Below are 17633 nucleotides of genomic sequence, written 5' to 3'. Positions count from 1 at the left end.
GTATCCCACGGCACCTCCGGCCTCCTGCTGCTAATAGTTGCAGGGTCATTACCCGCTAATTTGCACATCGATTTAGTGTCCTCCAAACATGGAGATTTACATGCGTCTCTCCTTGCATGCATCCATTCTGCCAAATAAAGGGCAATTCGTGGCCGTTTTCACTCTCAGTCTGTAAACACCCTGTCTGTTTTTTTGTCTTTGCCAGGTCAGGAAAGGCTTTTGGAAGCCCCCTCCTCAAATTTGGTTGGGTGATGCCAGTAAAGTTAGAGTGCTGGACCCACACTTCTTGCATCAGACTGCAGTCAAGCTGCTAAAGATCAATTTTCACCCCAAGAGCAAACAGGTGAGTGATCACTTTCACTTAAGTGTTTTTTGTTTGGGTTTTTTGCAGTCGTGACTATGCGTGATCTCAATTTGTGGTAGTAGAAGTTTCAGTGCAGATTGAAACCAAACTGTCTTTATTCCTTATTCAAATCAGTCCCATTTCTTACTTAATCATAAGTTTTTGCTCTGTAATTGTGGTGGGGATGTTGCAATACCAAGAATTTCTGGCATCCTCTGCAGCAGACTTTTCTTCCTCTTCTGTGCTCTTTTTCCTATGTTTCTGTTCTTCTTTTCTGGCCTTTCACTGCTTCCCACATGAATGTTAACAAGGGTGGACGGAGCCTCTGCTGATTAGGCACTGCTCCTCAGAATGATCCGTCATGACCTTTGTGGTAAACAGTTTATTGTAAGAGGCGTTTCTGCTGAAATCTAGTTGGTGATTACTGTGAATTTGGTGACAATTAGCTTCTGCTTGGCGTCCTGGTATCTCACTGTAAGATAACTGTCTCATGTCTTTAACGATAAATCGGTGGTTCCCTGGGAAATAATTGGCTTATTTCATTTTTTTGGGGGTAAGAAAAGCCAAAATATTGTTTTCTTATTGTATGTCTTCAAAGGTAAAAGGCAGTTCCCAGTGTGCTTATCTGTGATGCGGAGTATTGCTTTTGTACTGTGGCCTTCACTAACTTTTAACTCGATTTTAATGTTTAGTTGGTTTTCACTGAGCATATCCTTTGACATTTTAAAGTAGAAGGCAAATGAAACGCAAGATGGCTGAATCAAAACACGAAAAGTAAGAGTGAAAGCATTGCTCTAAACCCATAAACTCGAGGAAAAACAGCAGTTGCGCAATGAAGATCCAGAGTGCATGACATTTCTTTTTTTTCCCTGCTGATCAGATTTTGAAACACCACGAGATCCCTCTTGGACTGAAACTGGTGTATTACAGCATTTTTTATTGGCCCATAGCATCTCATCTTCCAAGTGTGGCTTTCTGTGTGTTTGGTGGGGATCGTCGTCGATGTGGATCTTCAGCCAAGTTTTGTTTTGGTTCTGCTTGTTCCCACTGAGACCTTTTTGTCAAAGACTTGACAATGGGTGTAACCATTTCAGATTGCGGTATAAACACAGTTGGTTCACTGCAAGACGAGAGTGAGGAGCGGGAAGGCAGAGATCCTGCAGGCAATCAGCGGGCTCACTCGACAGGAGCTCTGTACCATCTGTGCAGCTTGTACGGGAATGGCTGGGGGGCAGCAGTAGGAGAGATGGGATGAAGTGGTGGGAGAACTGGGGCCTGCAGGCAGTAAAGTTTTCAAGTAACACCTGAATTATGTTTATTCGGGGCTGTAAGCATGACATTTTTTACACATTACTGAACACGATGGAAATGTGCATCTGGCACGCCCTCACTCTGTGTTGTTGTTGGATACATTTTGTCTCATTTTGGAACCCCTGTGCTTTGGCATCATCAGTTTCCCTCAGGTTACCGATTATGCTCTGTGCAGCGGCAAAAACTCTGTTTCAGATTCTTGACAAGGCTACTCAAACAAATTGTTATCTCTGTTGCTATAACCAACTGCACATTTGTTTAGACACACATTTTGCAAAAAATTAACCCTGAGGGTACACAAAGCTCACCGACTCACGCAAATGAACACTTACTGTCACCTACATGCCGGTGTGTTGTGTGTAGGCTTTCTTTTAAACATCTCCTGAAAAAGGCAGAAGTAGAGTTATCAGCACACATTGAGGAGCTGTGCTGATCATTCACTGAGTACCGGATGCCAGCCTGACCTGTTGCTAAACTATAAAAAAAAAACACACTTGAGCCCTACTGTACCTCTGAATAAACTTTTAAAATAGCACTTCCCCTGAGGTTTCACACTTCAACGTGGGTTTCAAAAACCTCCACTGAGACAACGTCCACACCAGCCCAGATAAATTTGAAAACGGCGTTTTCATCTGAAACTGAAAGCAACAGCTAGTTTCACAGGCTGTGCTGCCAGATCTGTTATTCAAATATAGATGTGTGGCATCACTGAAATATCAGAATCTTAGCTAAAGCTCACAAAACCATTTCCATGACCACCAAACACAGCTAAAACAACAAATCTGACAGCATGTACACGGACAATGTCTCTGTTGAAAGCACAGATCTCACCGAGTCCAAAAGTGCAAGTTTCATCACGACCCAACCAAAAATTCACTAAGCCAGCAGCAAAAGGAGACCAAAATTTCGCTTCAAGTGTGACAAACATTAGCATCAGTTCTGTCTTACCTGTGCTGTATTGTTACCAAAAAAATCCACTTTGATGCAATCACATTTCCTGCACAGCTCCATTTCGCAGTGTGTTTCAACAGCAGTTTCCTGTCATAAATTCCTACTTTCTGCCTTATTTGATTCTTTACGCGCGGACGCATTACGCACCAGTCCATAATTTTTTAGAGTATGTTTATTGATTTGTTTTGCGAAATTGACCTCCAGCAAGAAAGCCAAATTTCTGCTTTTCAATGCTGAAGAAATATCAGCTCTCACAGATGGTGCCAAATTTTTTTAATTTGCAAAATCAAACCTCTGTAACTTTGCTCTGTTTCACTTCAGCAGCATTGATCTTTCCACGGGTAATGTCCATCTGTTGACTCATGGTTTTCTTCAGTTTTTGATCTACTGCAGCACAGGTTCATGCTGTAAAAGACACACAAAAAATTAGGCCAAGAAAAAAAATCTGTGTTCCATCCTCAGTTACTTTGACACAATGACGTCTGTTGTGATACTTACACCTGTGATGTGATTAAGGCTCACTTATATGTTAACTTTATTTTGATATCAGGATGGTTTACACAGAGTTTTTTCCAAAACAAGAGGTTGCAGATGCTGTGCTGACATTTCACTAAATAAGTTTAAATACTTTTTCATTGTTAACATTTGATGAGGAACAGTGGGGTGTTAACTTTTTCTGACTCCTGAAGGGAGGCACGCCAGAAAAAAAGTTTGAGATCTATTGGTTTTGACATTCAGTAAGCCCCGTAACTAGAAAAGAACATACTGGAAGTCGGCTAATATAAACACCGGTGCATTTACCGATGGAGCATTGCACAGGAAAAAAACACAAAACACAGATGATGATTTGGAAAGAGAAGAATAAAAGGTTTTTGTTAAAGTGGGTTTTAATTTGAAAAGTGAATGAGAGTTTCTTTTGTCTTCAGGTCATATGGAAATAATTCTTCTTCTTGCCTATGTGAGCACGCGTAATCATAATCAGTCATATAGGGAGTGGCAAACAGCACAGGGGAATTTCTGTGGACAGAAAGAGCCAGCCAGGAATAACACAACAAACATGTCTCCTCTCATTAAATCTCACATTACCTTGAGTTCTAGTTTTTCCTTAAAGAAGCAAAAATAAAATATCAGCCGGAAGGTTTTGCTTCCTGCATGTTCTTTTGTCATTGTTTTTAAGCAGAAGCCAATTAAGGAATGTGACATGCACAAAATGTGAAGGGAAATGTATATCACCGCTGTTTGTGGGCTGTTTTTCCCTCGGGATATACAGGAAAAATTGTAGTGTGGAATCGAATTGTAGGAATTAGTCTGTGTCCTCTTTACAGACGTAGTCCACCTGGATTTCATCACACCAGACCAGCTTTCAGCCAAATCTTGAGTTTTTTATGTCTCTGTAACTAACTTGCAGCCACACTAAAACCTTTGCAGGTTAGTGTGTGTGCACCTGTACATTAGTGATAAGGCCAGCATTTTCACTTGCAGGACTACGTATGTATCTGTCACAATGACTTTAGACAATAAACTCATCCTTTACCATGGCACACCCATTTTTACTCTGCTTACATGGTGCACCCATGCTTACTCTGCATATGTCCACTTTTTTTTAACAACATAATTGCTAACCATACCATTAAGTCATGGCAGAGGCTTTATATGTGTAGTAACCATCAATTTTTCACACACCTTTCCTTTCCTTCCTCTCGATTACTGTGAAAAAGACTAATTTACTGTAATCGAGGGGAAGGAAAGGAAAGGCAGAGGGCTTAAATGCTTTGAATCACTGTGTTTGAAAAACTCAGAGCTGCAAATGAATTTCAAAATAAAATGTCAAAATACTCAAGTTTTTCTGTTTTTAAGAGTTTAAGTTAATTGTTGTGCACAACGTTTAAATTCTGTTGGAACAGTAGGTGGTTGAAATAAAAAGCATAGAAACAAAACTGTGTTTGCATAAGCCATGTGGGTGAGGTTATGAGAGCAAATACTGCAGATAGAAATGCTTGTGCAAATGAACCGCATATAAAGCTGCAGTTTTCCTCTATCGCCATCTAGTGGTGAAATGAGGGGCTTCTTTTAGGGTTTCAGTTCCAAAGCCATCTGGAGATTGTTTTTACATCATAAGCTCTTTTGCACAACCAGCAAAGCTCAGCATGTACATTTTTAAGTAACTCTCCTTCTATAAAGTTAATTTGATTTATACAAACCTTTTTTTGTTTATTGTTTTTTTTTTTTATCTGTTTTTACTCAGGTGTGCAAGGTAAAAATCTTTCAGTTCTTTATTTGGGGGTATCTACTAATATTTGCTAATTTTAGAAATAATAAATCATGAAAACAAGAAGAAGTGCAGTGGGCTGTCATGATCTCTTGCTTGTTGCAGATCCCAGTGCATCCCACCACGGGTATACTTGCCATTTTTGTTGCTCTCAACTACTGTGACGTGGTCCACGTTGCTGGATTCGGATACCCTCGCTCAAAGAGCCAACAGCAGCAGCCGATCCATTACTATGGATATGCCACCATGAAGTCTATGAAGGTGCGCGGCCACCTGTAGTGATGTACTTTTTGTTTTAACACGCTCACTGGCAAAGCTTCATATTCCTTGAATACTAATGCTCCTCCACTCTGTTACAGAATTCTTACCACGACCTTAATCATGAAGCTGAAGCCTTAAAAAGACTGGAGGATTCGGGAGCCATTCTCTACCTGCATCCACATTTATGATACAGATCCATCTCCATTTTTTGTGGGGTCATCTGTCTCAGCTCTTAATGTGCCTTCTGTGGTTGGATATTTGATTTTTTCTGAACGTGACAATCCTGGCACCTTATGTGTGTTTTTTTCCTAAAGTGAAATAATAGAGCGATTTAACCGCTTTTCAAATGTTTTTCTTTGGCGATGTGGTTCAGCATTTTTTTCTAAAGAATCTTCAACTCTGTAGATAAAGAAATTAATTAATAAAATTCTGAAATAGAAAAAATGTTGGGCATCAATGCTAAGTGTAGCGACCCAGCTGTTTGTGACAAGATAGCTGCAGTAAACTGGTTTCATCAGTAGATGTCCAGTCTTGGTGCTTGTTGTTTTTCGGTTCTTGTGATGAACTGAGTTGATGGAATGAAAACATCTGACATGCGCAGTTTTCACTTGTCTGGACTTTTCACGTATATCGTTAAGATGTAAGCCTGATGCGAGTGGTTTATCGAGTTTAGAATGAAATTTGTTAATTCTTTTGAACTCTGATTCTTTATCTTTAAAGTATGGAACTGTGTTCAAGTTAATGTTTTTTTTAAAAAAATCTAATGACAATTTTGCTCATTTGTTATACTTTGACTACGGTGATTGTTTCATTATTTATTTCATGGTTTTTTTTCAGATACAAATGGTACCACTGGATATTTTGTAATGTACAGAATAAAATACATTCGTAAATTAAAGGTAATCAAAACTGATCATAATTGATTTTACAGTTGCTTTGCCCTTTCTTAATGTTTTATTTTATTAGAATATTGCTGTTGTTACCACTAGATGGCAGTATGTCTCCATTGCATGCATAATATACAGTATATCCAGTCTACTGCACTGCACATGGTGCAATCATGCAGCAGCCCCCCCACCCCACGTGCCCCAAAGTGCCTGGAGTAATGGAAACACTAAACCTAGCATTAGTGCATGTGCTAGTGAACGTGTGCGGTATGAACGTCTGGGAAACCAAAAACCTAAAAACTTGGAAGGACTAAGATACAATTGCTGCAGGTGACATGCCAGCGATGATGGTCTGCTCTCTGTAGACACCAAACCTTCTATTAATGTTAACGTGAATGGAGCCTGGCCCTTGGCGCTTGAGCTGTGCTCATTCACAGAGTGGTACATCCTCAGCAGTGACAGTGACTGCCTCATCTGCTTATGTCAGTTTAATGGCAGACATATGCTGCGTTTTCAATTACCCCAGCAAATGCTGTGATACAGCCACTGCTACAACTTTGACTAATAGTAAAAGCACACTCACACTGTAGTTTCTCCAGATGTGAATGTGGTCTGTGGAGCTAGAGCGATATCACACCTGAGTGTAGTGTTGTGCCTTCTGAGCAGCAATGCAGACATTCTCCTGAAGGTCACACTGGAAGCGGGATACCTTTAAGCTGCAAATATGATTTACTGCGCCTGCATAATAGCAGAACCCACCACATGACCATGAATGGATACTACAAACTCGGTATATTTGCTGTGTGGCTCACGTCCACATGTTTTGCCTGCATATCACCCGTAAGGAGGACAGTCCTTTTTTTCAATAGAGTAGAAACAAACGTCATACACCCCTTACACTCAAATTGACAGTTGCTAACTGACACATTTGCAAATGAATCTAAAAGCAAAAACACATTTACAGTATAATCAGATTTGACTCATCCATTGTTTTGTGGATGGCTTTAACTTGCAAGGTAAACAAACATCTACCACCGGCTCATTTCATATGTGCACTGTTGCCATAATTAAGAACATCCTGTCTCAGGATGATGCAGAAAAACTAGTCTGTGCATTTATGTATTTTATGCTAGACTGCTCTCATTCCTTACAATTGGGTTTTCCTAAAAGCTCACTGAAAAGCTTGATCCAAAATGCTAATGCATGAGTACAAACAGGAACAAGAAAGGGAGGTTATATTTGTCTAACATTAGCTTCTCTTCGACTTCAGTAAATTTAGAATTCAGTTTAAAATTCTCTATTCTCACATATAAAACCTTGAATGATCAGGCCCCATTATATCTTAAAAAAACTCATAGTGCACTTCTCTGTCAGACAGCGTGCTTGCGGTTCTTAGTTACCAAAAGAAGAATGGGAGACAGACTCCTGTCCTGTGGAGCATGCTCACAGTTTGGGTTTTGGAGACAGACATCTTCTTTACTTTCAAAATTAAAGTTAAAACTTTCCTCTTCTTATAAAACTTTTATCAGCAATTTATCAGCTGACCCTGAATCATCCCTTAGCTTCCATGGTTCCATGATCACGATGCTTTTACATTCCAGTATGTCAACAACCATTCTCCTCTCTCTTCTGTAGTTTTCCTTGTGAATGGTGCTACTTGCTGTTTGTTATCTCCCTTTGCTCCACTTTTTTTTTTTTAAATCTCCTCTTTCCTCCCTCTGTCCAACTACTTGTGACAGATGGCTACCCTTTCCTGAGCTCAGGACTTTGAGTGTTTAAAGGAAGCCCTTCTTTCCCATCACTGACAAGTGTTTTTCCTCATAGGTTATCATCAGAAGTTACAGAGTGAATAGAGCACATCATCCTTCATCCTTCACCCTTAGATTTGCTCAAACCAACTCACATTCATGATTGTTTACATAATTACACACCATATGTTTAATCTCAAATGCAGAAGAACTTTTTCACATGTAACTGCTTCACATGGATCTGTTTATTTTGAGAATAAACAGATATCTGTTTGAATTAATGCTTTTCACAGAATTTCAGAGTTCATTAAAGAATGAGCCCCATCACACTCGATGGGGTATGCATGCTTACACAACAGGGGGTTACATAACTGAACAAGGTTTGTGTGACTCCTTGTGTGCGGGCTGTTTATATGACAGCTGCAAATCAGGTCAGACTTTTCATGAGACTGTATACGATGAACACTTTTAAACATCCGGTGCCACAGTGTATTACACATACAGTGAGTTAGTAAACTTTTTTGCATGACGTAAACTCCTAACCCTGTTACTAATGACACTGCGCCGCACCAACTGAGCCCTGCAAGCTCACCTGTGCATGTAATGTTGACCTAATGAACCCAAAAGTTGTACTAAACTAACAAAATGCATGTACAATGCACAGCTTTGAACTTTCATGCAGACTCCCAGGACATCTTGATCACAAATGCATTAACTTGTAGTTCACAATGCATCTGTTTCGGAATAAAGACGCGGTGGGGGATGATTGCTATGCCACTGTCTAAGCACGGTCTCATACAGGCCAACGCGCTGACAGTGTGGTTATTACCATATATCTCATTACACCATCTGCTCAAGTCACTGTGCTTTCAGCCTGCACAAGCAACATCTTACTTTAGCGCAGTTGTTTTCTAATTAGATGTCCTTAAACAAAAAATTTTGCACATGCTGCACACTAGCAGTATAACACAAATTGTTTTTTGTTTTTTTTACATTTTAGAAGTAAGCAATGTGATTTAAAAAAAAAAACAAGAGAGAGAGAAAAGCAGATTTTAATGTTTTATGCTTGTGAGTTTTAAGGGTTGGAAATTTGTACCAAACTATAAAAAACACACTAGACTTAATGTGAGGTACATAGTAGCCTACTGAAGACTCCTATGGCCTACATTTTTCTCAGCATTGTTGCAAAATGAACGCACACACAAAAAAGAAGAAAAAAAAACACTGCAGAACTCTAATTCTTACTTGTGTATTGCATATTTAGTGTGGGATGGTATAACCTGCGATATGTCGTCTATATTCTATTTATTATATGGACTGTTAAGGGGAAAGGAAAATGAAGTATTTGTCAAAAAGTCACTTGAAAATGACGTTAACCATTTAAAGCTCTCTGCACAGCTGACCATGAAAAAAGATGAAATGAAGCTTGTGTGTAATTTCAGTAAGGAAGATTTACCATCGCTCATCTGCATCCTGGGTATTTGGCTGCTTTTCTGTTCTTTACATGACTTTACATGACTACTGCTTTTCCACTCTGTCAATACTGACACCAGTGTTTTACTGTCTGTTGAACAGCAGGTATCACTACCAAGAAAAAAAATGGAGTTCAGCAGTATGTGATATTTTCCTTTTTTTCCTATTTCACAAACAGTAAGGCACAGCATCGATGCACAATGTGTCTGTGTGAGGAGGCCAGTGGACCGCTAAAGTGGGAAGAGGTGGAAGATGTACAGTATGTAGCTGGCTACCTAGTGAGAGGGCATCTGGCTTGGCTTGGTGATCCTGTAACACCCCCACAGCCCGGAGAGCTGCCGTGAGTCAGGTGCTCAAACATTACACTACCATGGGAACTGCGAGAATGAGCAGGAAATAAGACGAGTGAGGTAGAAAAAAAAAAAGATAAGCAGCTTTTCTACAGCGTCAGTTTTGCTATTTGTTCATCTTTTTTCAAAAAGCTCCATTTCCTGTTTTCAAATGACCCCAAACCAACTGATTTCCCTTCCTACAGAAAGGCAATGCACAGTTTTCTTAGGTAACTGACAACAACAGATCTCAAAAATTGCAAACAGACTGAGAAAGCGATAAAAAAAAATAGAAATAGACTCATTCACAACACTTTATGCTAAGTGTTTCCTTGTATCTGCTGCACAGCCCGAAAGGTCAGCCAGCTCAGCTGATTTAAAGGCTAACACGGTGTCATTGTTTCCTAACAGGCAGCCAGAAAGAGCATTTTATGTTCGTGCCTCTTTTGTTTTTATCTCATTATAAATTATGCAATATTATGAGTTCAGTGCAAAAGCTCTGCAGATAAGCAAGTTTGAAAGAAAATAAATTCATGGATGGTAAAATATCTGTGAAGGTCATCTTGTACTCCAAAGAGCTGATCATGCACTGATCAGCTGCGGGATATTAGGATTTTTTTTGTTGTTGCACAAAACACATTTAGGTCTTTTTTTTTAAAAACTATTTTAATACTTTGTATATTCAATGTGTATTACATATAAACATAACTGAGGAGGTTTCATGATAATATCCTGTTGTGAAATGTTTTCACTATAAAATTGGGTGACCATATTTTGATTTCCAAAAAGGAGGACACTTTGCCCAGTCATGAAGAACTTTAATAATACTGTTTGCTTAAAGAAAATCTTAACATATTTAAACGATGCCTCTCTGTGCGGTTAATGAAAAAAATGTGATATAGGCTTTTACAAGTCAACAAGGGGAAAAAAAATAACTTCAAAACCTCTGGAATTAAATAATGGTACAGAAATAAGGCCTCAACTGTATAAGAAAAATTACCAGTACCGGTATGGTACGGGGGAATTTTTTTTTCGCAGTTTGTCTGAAAAGCTGCAGTTGTGCTTTGGCATCTTTTAAACATCACTAGGCGCTGCTGCACGCTATCTGTCCCATCTGTGAGCGCAGAACAACCACTCACAAAGCAGCTGCTCGGGGATGAAGTCACACATATGGGTCCACTGTACGAAAATCCAGACATTTTCATTAATCTCGAAAATCCCCCCGGACGCCCCGGACAGAACGTGAAAAGTGGACATGTCCGGGGAAAAGAGGATGGTTGGTCACCCTACTATAAAAGGTCATTGGGGCAACGCTAATAGAATTTTTCATCGATTTAAAAAAGAAAAATGTTGTTCTTCAATGTGACATCTCTAATGGAAGGATGTCAAGCTCATATACAACCCACTTTGATTTTAAGGGGGGTGAGCTATTGCTATTAAAAAAAGCTGTTAAACATATAAAAATAAAGTTAAAAGTCCAGTTTATGCCCCCTTTACCATTTTTCTAAAGCAATCCAGTGAGCCAGATCACAGTCTTTGCCCCCCCCCCCCCCCCCCCCCCCCCTCCATAAGGGGGTCGTATGTTTGACACCCCCTTAATGTATATTAATGGACTTTTACTTTTTAAATTTGCACCTGAGATACAAATAATAATCACGTATCTACAGCTTTTCCTAGGAAAATGAATCAGCTCCAGTACCTTCTTCTAAAAAGGCCAACAGCTGAAAGCTGGAAGATATTACATGTGCACTGCTTAAGAACACACAATGGTTTATATAATATATCTAGAAAAAATACACAGTGTTTGTTCTTTTCACAAGATCTTGCTTCTCAGATTTGTGTATTGGCGTGACGAGGCAAAATAAACCCGTAGGCTCAGCCATCTCTGCTTCAGCAGGGAAATAGTCGGAATGTGGCTCGGATATACACAGTTGTAAGATGGTTATCTTATATGATGGCTTTGTCTTAGATCATTTTACAAGTAATGGAACATTAACCATAAATAACAAGAAACTATTTAGGCAACAGATAAAATAAATAAACATCGCCTGTCTCGTTCTAAAACTTGGCTGAATAGGCAGAATAGGGCAAGTAAGGCAGCCCCTATGTGTCTTTAAACAACTGCCAGAATAGGCTTTTTTCTGAATGACCTTCACATCCAAACTGTGTGTTTGGATGCACCAGTGTGCTCTGGCTCCATTTCCATGTTTTCTATGTTATCCCAATCTGCACATTGAGTGTGGCTTCAGCAATCCTGTTCTCCTGTTATTGTGCCAAAGAAGGTGGAGTTTTTATCCTGGCACCACTCTGTCTGACAGTCTGCTGGTACATCTGTCTGCTGGTCCCGGAGCACTGAAGGCATCAGGGTGTGCTTCTCGTCCATAACGTAGGACCTATTTTGTTTCATCAGACAGAGCCTCACATGTGCTGCATGACCTGAAAGCTGCAGCGGGCAACCTTGCACTGCAGTGGCAGAGTAGAGTGGGAATATTTTTGAGGTGAGTGCTCTGAGTACTCACCCCCTCCAATACTGAAAATCTAAAAAGTGCATGAACAGAATGCGAAACAGAATGCAGCCTGTACTGTTAATCTATCCTTTAACTCTATTTCAAATCTTTTGCATATTTCAATGATGGTTAGTATTCAGCTATTCCTGTGGCTATTTATGGCATGCCCCACATTTGCTGAGCAAATATTAGCAGTTCAGAGTTTAAAATATGCACCAACGACAAAAGCGAAGGCAGATGGAAGCTCTGCTCTCCTAAGGCAGCTGAAGAACTTGGGTAATGCTATCAGTTACAGTAACAACCAAACTTGCAGCAAACATCAGAGAAATGAGAAAAAAGAAGAGTCCAGAGCTAACCCGTGGAGAGTAAAAACAACAGACGCTCTTGTGATGGTACAGGATTTTTCTCACCACTTCACAGAAGCTGATTCAGTGCAGGGTGAGGCCTGTGGAGATCAGTGAGCTTACTGTTCACCACCTCTGGGCTTGAGTCTACTGAAACCCTCAAAGACCACCTAACCATTTGGTGATAGTGTTCCAGTGCACTGTGATCTTATCCAGAAGATGGTGTAAGAAACTGTGCATGTAAAATTCTTAATGCCAAGAAATATCACTCAAAAGACCTTTGAACAAGTTGTTTCATAATATCCATCCATCCATCCATCCATCCAGCTTCCGTCTCTTCCAGGATTCACACTTATGCATCTATAGTTTCTATAGTTCACTAAAGAGTTTACGTTTTTGGTTTTGTTTGTGTGCATCTGTGCGTGCCTTTCTGTCTGTAAATCTGCTAAGTCTTAATGTAGTGAATAAATTTCTTGTAAAACTTTATTGGTCAAAAATGGACAAAAAGCCAAATAACTCTGGCTTTTTTTTTCAATTGGTGTTTAAAAAGTGCCATATAAAGATTTAAAACATCAAGTCACATTTGACCTCCGACCTCTCCTTCATGGTCAATAGAATGATCTGAAGGTCCAAGTGATAATAATGCTATATAGAGCTATTAAAAATGATAGTTCTTACTGGTTCTCACCACCACCCAGTGGTGGCAGAAGGCTGCCCTTACCTGAGCCTAGTTCTGGTGGAGGTTTTCCAGTTAAAGGGGAGTTTTTCTTCCTATTGTTGCCAAGTATTGGCTCATATAGGGTTCATCTGAATGTTGTAGGTTTCTCTGTATTATTGTTTTTATTTGGCGCAATATAAATAAAACTAAATTGAACTGAATTCTTACTCCCATTGTTTGTATTGGCAACATACAGGTATACAGGGTTTCATATATGGGGATTCACATTACTTTGGACCTTTGACCTTGAAAGCCCTTTAAATACATACACATTTATATACATATATAATGTTGATGAAGTATAATTTTTGTTTGGAAAGCAAATAAACTTTTTTCACTTGATACTTATTACTAAACAGTTAAACAGATATTAATAAACAGTGAAATGCATGTTTAACATGTACTATATGAACATAAATAAAAATAATAAAAACAATAATACTCCAAAGTATGTCAAATATAAAATAAGTTTCAAATAGCAAAAGTCTGAACTTGTTTTTACTGCACTACAAACTTCCTAAAGTAATTTGAAAAAAACAAAGAAAACAAAGTGTATATGCTAAAACAAACTTAATACAAAGAGTGAACTGCTTTGGTGGAGGTTTACACTCTCGGAGTGTTTCATGATTATAGTGAAAGATTCCTCCTGCATTAGTAAAAACTATGGCTTTTATGGATGACTTGCTACATCTCATATTATTACTTGTTGGCAAATTTCTAATGCAAAAGCCTCACAGACAGAGCCTCACATGTGCTGCACGGCCATATTTAATCTTAAGAAAAGTGGTTCTGGTGAATCTCTAATTTGTACCAGCTATTAATCATCAAGTGCCATGTGCCCACACCGTGTAGTATTAGCATTCTTTCATGAACCCCAGTCAACTGTTGAGTCAAAAGAAATGGGTGACCTTTTCTTCTGGAACTAGCCTCTTCAAATGAGTGAGATAAGCACAGAGAAAATAGAAACACAAAAATCTCTCACATGAAGCAACCAAACAAAGGATGAGTGTGTCTGAATGGGTTACACTGTTGTCCATTCAGATGAAAAAAACTAAAGAGGATCAATGAATGAAAAAATGAATGGCTGTTCAGAAGTGCAGAAAACTTTTAAACTTTCGTCTGCAGCGATAAACTGGCAATAAAACCAGACATTTAAAGATCTAAGACATACCCAGATAATTCAGAGCTTTCAGCGTATAGACCCGACACCTCCATGGTAAAAAAAATTCCCATTAGATCTGCTGCAGAACACCTGGCACGTTGTGGGACAGATGTTACCTCACTTGGTAAAAAAGAAAAATGGAGAAAGACAGTGATGGGAACACACGGTTTGATTTGCACTCGTAATTTATCATATCTAGTTTAATACAGGACCTCATTATAGCTCATCAGATTTGACAGCAGAGTAGCTATTTTAAAAGATCAGACATTTTTAGGGATTATCCACCTTTCTTCCCTCCCCACTCCCTAATATATATATATGCATATATATATATATATTTTGTTTTACCACTGAATACTTCTGCAATATAACTGTACACATAATGACTATGTTTTGGATGTGACATTACCAGCACTACATGGCAGAGATAGTTATTTATGTTTCTTGTTCTTTTATGGCACACTAAGAGTATATGTTATTGAATAAAAATATTTGCAGACACATGGGAGCATTTCAGTCATCAGTCCTTGTTGACTGTAAATCAAGACGAATGGTTTGAGGATACTGCTCATGGGATGTGTCACGTGGTGCCTGATCTTACTGTTATTATAATATACAGATAAATAAAAGTCTGCATCTGTGCAAATGTTGTTAGCTTTTCAGTTTTTTTTCCAACTTTTCTCTCTCTGTGTTTCTCTCTAAACCACTCTCAGACTTGCTATCTATAATTGCACTGCCCGTTATGCTTATGGGGATTTGTCTCGTAATATGCACTTACATAAGAATGTGATGTCTCTTTTTCGACATTCAATAGACTTTTTTGGAGTGAACTGAAGCCTTTGTTACCTGTCAACCACCTCTCAACGTGGTAATGCCCTCCCACGATATCAAGAGGTCAATTCTCTCTTTCTCCTCTCCCTGTCTGTTTGACTAATGACCGTACGAAACAATGTAAAAATACAACCAGAAGTGGAGTGTTTCATAATGCCTTAAATCCGCCCTCCTGTCTAAATGATATTCACAAGCCAATCTGCTGACTTCTGTAAAAGAGGTACTTTGGAGAAGCCACTCTGTTACGTTAAAGGGTGTGTGTCTATTTTGCAAACGGGTTTTTCAGCTGTTTTAAAGTGTGAAAGTGAAAAAGTCAAATGTCACAACACTTTTTTGTTCCAGTTTTAACTGATGCCACGTTAAAAAAGCGAGTATTCGCAAGACTGCTCAAAAAGCACATAATGAAAATTTAGTAATGCTGAAATGTGGTAAGCTTTCCACTTTTGAGCAACTGAGATTTCAGCAGACTATTTTCCATATTCCTGTATTTTTTTTGCCCTATATGCACACGAGAGCAAAACTCTGTCAGAGCTGTAAGCCCAGCTTCTGCCATCTGGGGCTAACTTGAGAAGGGTTCAAGCTTTTTTCCTCCCCGAGCTTTCGAATGACAGTGATGGATGATTCTGTCATTAGAAGCTGTGGAGCTCATCTACTGACCCTATTTGCTGACTTCTGTTAACCGCTTGTTTTCAGCCTACCCACAAAAGGTGCTATCATTTGTGAAGAAGAGGTCAAGGTCAATCTATCTTTTGTTTTATTCCAGTGCTGCGTCACAATTGGAATACATATTTTTTGTTGAACGTCTTAGCCAGACCATAAAATAAAACCAAGGGTGCAGCGGGTGAAATTCAAGCTGGAAACCACTGCAATGAAATAATGAAGCCCATGTTAAAATGTCTGACTTTCCAGCATGGTATGAGTGATGGTGGATAAACATAATTCCTCTTGCAATGCATCACATTTTAGTTGCTCCTTTGACTTAAAAAAAAAAATACAAACGAACAAAAGATGTTTGTTTAAAATGCAAATCCAGAGAATGGTAATGCCATGATGACCATGCCCATCCTTTATTTACACTACAGTGTCTGGTTGGCCTAAACATATGCGAAAGAGCGATGGCCACGTATGTTAAGCTTGGACAAGCAGTTCTTTGTCTTTTCAGTAGCTCATTCTACCATTGCACATGGTATTCAGAGAGAGAGATCATATCTGACACACCTTATTTTATTTAGTCCTGATCACTGCAGAGAGGAAGTGCTGTACTAAGCAGAGGAGATGACCTTGATTAGCTGGCCCTATGCCAAAACCTGCTTGCCCTTTTGAAAAGGACCTCTGTGAGTGATCACCCCTCCCCTTTTTATAAAGGGAAACTACCTGTAGATGAGAGAGAGTTGGGGCGGGGGTTGCGGTGGTGGTGGTGGTGGTACTGGGGGTTCCTAAAAGAAACTTTGCGAACCCTCAGTATGTTAATACAATCTGAAAGCTCTCTAATGCTATGTACAGGAAACAACAATAATGCATGCCATGTTTATCGACAAAATAGCTTTTGCTTACAGTGTGATTCTGGGTCATGTCATGATGCACATGAAGGATAACTTTCTCTTGTCAGTGCACATGTATTTTGACCTAACACTACACTGTATTGTCCTCCATAAATACATATTTTACATTTGACAAATGTCTGTTTGATAAAAGCCTGTCTCCAAAACATACTTTTCTCTGTAATATTTTCTCTCACTGTTTTGTATAATATGTATGCCATGTATCAGAGAGTATAAAAACAGTGGGTATCCTGCTCTTGCCATGTATTTCCTTCCCTGAATGAAAAAGAAAATGAGCAACTGAGATTGTGCAGACTAGCATGTTTAACCACTCTAAAGGCAGAAACAAACTCGCCTGGACTCAATTTCTTCCATATCCAGTTGTCAAAAAATGCCTTCAGGTGTCATCTGTTAGTCCCGCCATTATCACAGTAATATCAGTTTCAAAAGACATTTTTAAAGTCACTAGAACAGTGGGGCTGAATTACAACCTCCAAAGAGGCTCCATGCAGGAAGCAGGCTTATGCAAATTACAGTGTGTGGCAGCTGTAGGTATTTTATCTATTTTATAACGAAGACTTCAATATATAAATATATACAAATATAAGAAAAACTTTCTGATGAGCACCTTGCAACAGGAGATGAGGAACTGGGGGGATTTAGGGTAGAGAAAAAGAAATGCTTAGAGTCTTGTGGAAAAGAAAGTACACAATTTTTAAATTGTATGACTTTACCAGGTCATAATAACAAGTCATCTGGTCCCTACCAGGTCTTAAAATTAGGTAAGTGCCTGAGTTGGACATTACACCATTTCATTATTTATGTAACAAATATCAAGCCAAAATGCTGAAACAGTGTAGGGAGCACAACGGAAACTCTAGCTTACACAGGATTTTGGAAGGATAAGTAATAAGGATTGACGTGGCTAATTACATCCATTTGAGTAACTGATCATCAT

The 17633-nt window shown here is 39.1% G+C and overlaps 1 protein-coding gene across 7 annotated transcripts in view; it reads left to right on the top strand.

Moving 5' to 3' along the window:
* Nucleotides 1-6058, top strand: part of st3gal4 (ST3 beta-galactoside alpha-2,3-sialyltransferase 4) — a 36029-nt gene extending 29971 nt beyond the window's left edge. For all 7 annotated transcript variants that reach the window (XM_023153554.3, XM_004543935.4, XM_023153555.3 and 4 more), the window contains 3 exons: nt 206-343; nt 4980-5135; nt 5234-6058. In XM_023153554.3, the coding sequence (XP_023009322.1) occupies nt 206-343; nt 4980-5135; nt 5234-5323 (384 nt within the window). In that variant the 3' untranslated portion in view covers nt 5324-6058. The remainder of the gene's footprint in view (nt 1-205; nt 344-4979; nt 5136-5233) is intronic.
* The last annotated feature ends 11575 nt before the right edge of the window (nt 6059-17633 follow it).

The sequence above is a fragment of the Maylandia zebra genome, linkage group LG14, assembly GCF_041146795.1.
Source record: "Maylandia zebra isolate NMK-2024a linkage group LG14, Mzebra_GT3a, whole genome shotgun sequence".
Taxonomy (NCBI): domain Eukaryota; kingdom Metazoa; phylum Chordata; class Actinopteri; order Cichliformes; family Cichlidae; genus Maylandia; species Maylandia zebra.
This window is presented reverse-complemented; position numbering and strand designations above follow the sequence as displayed.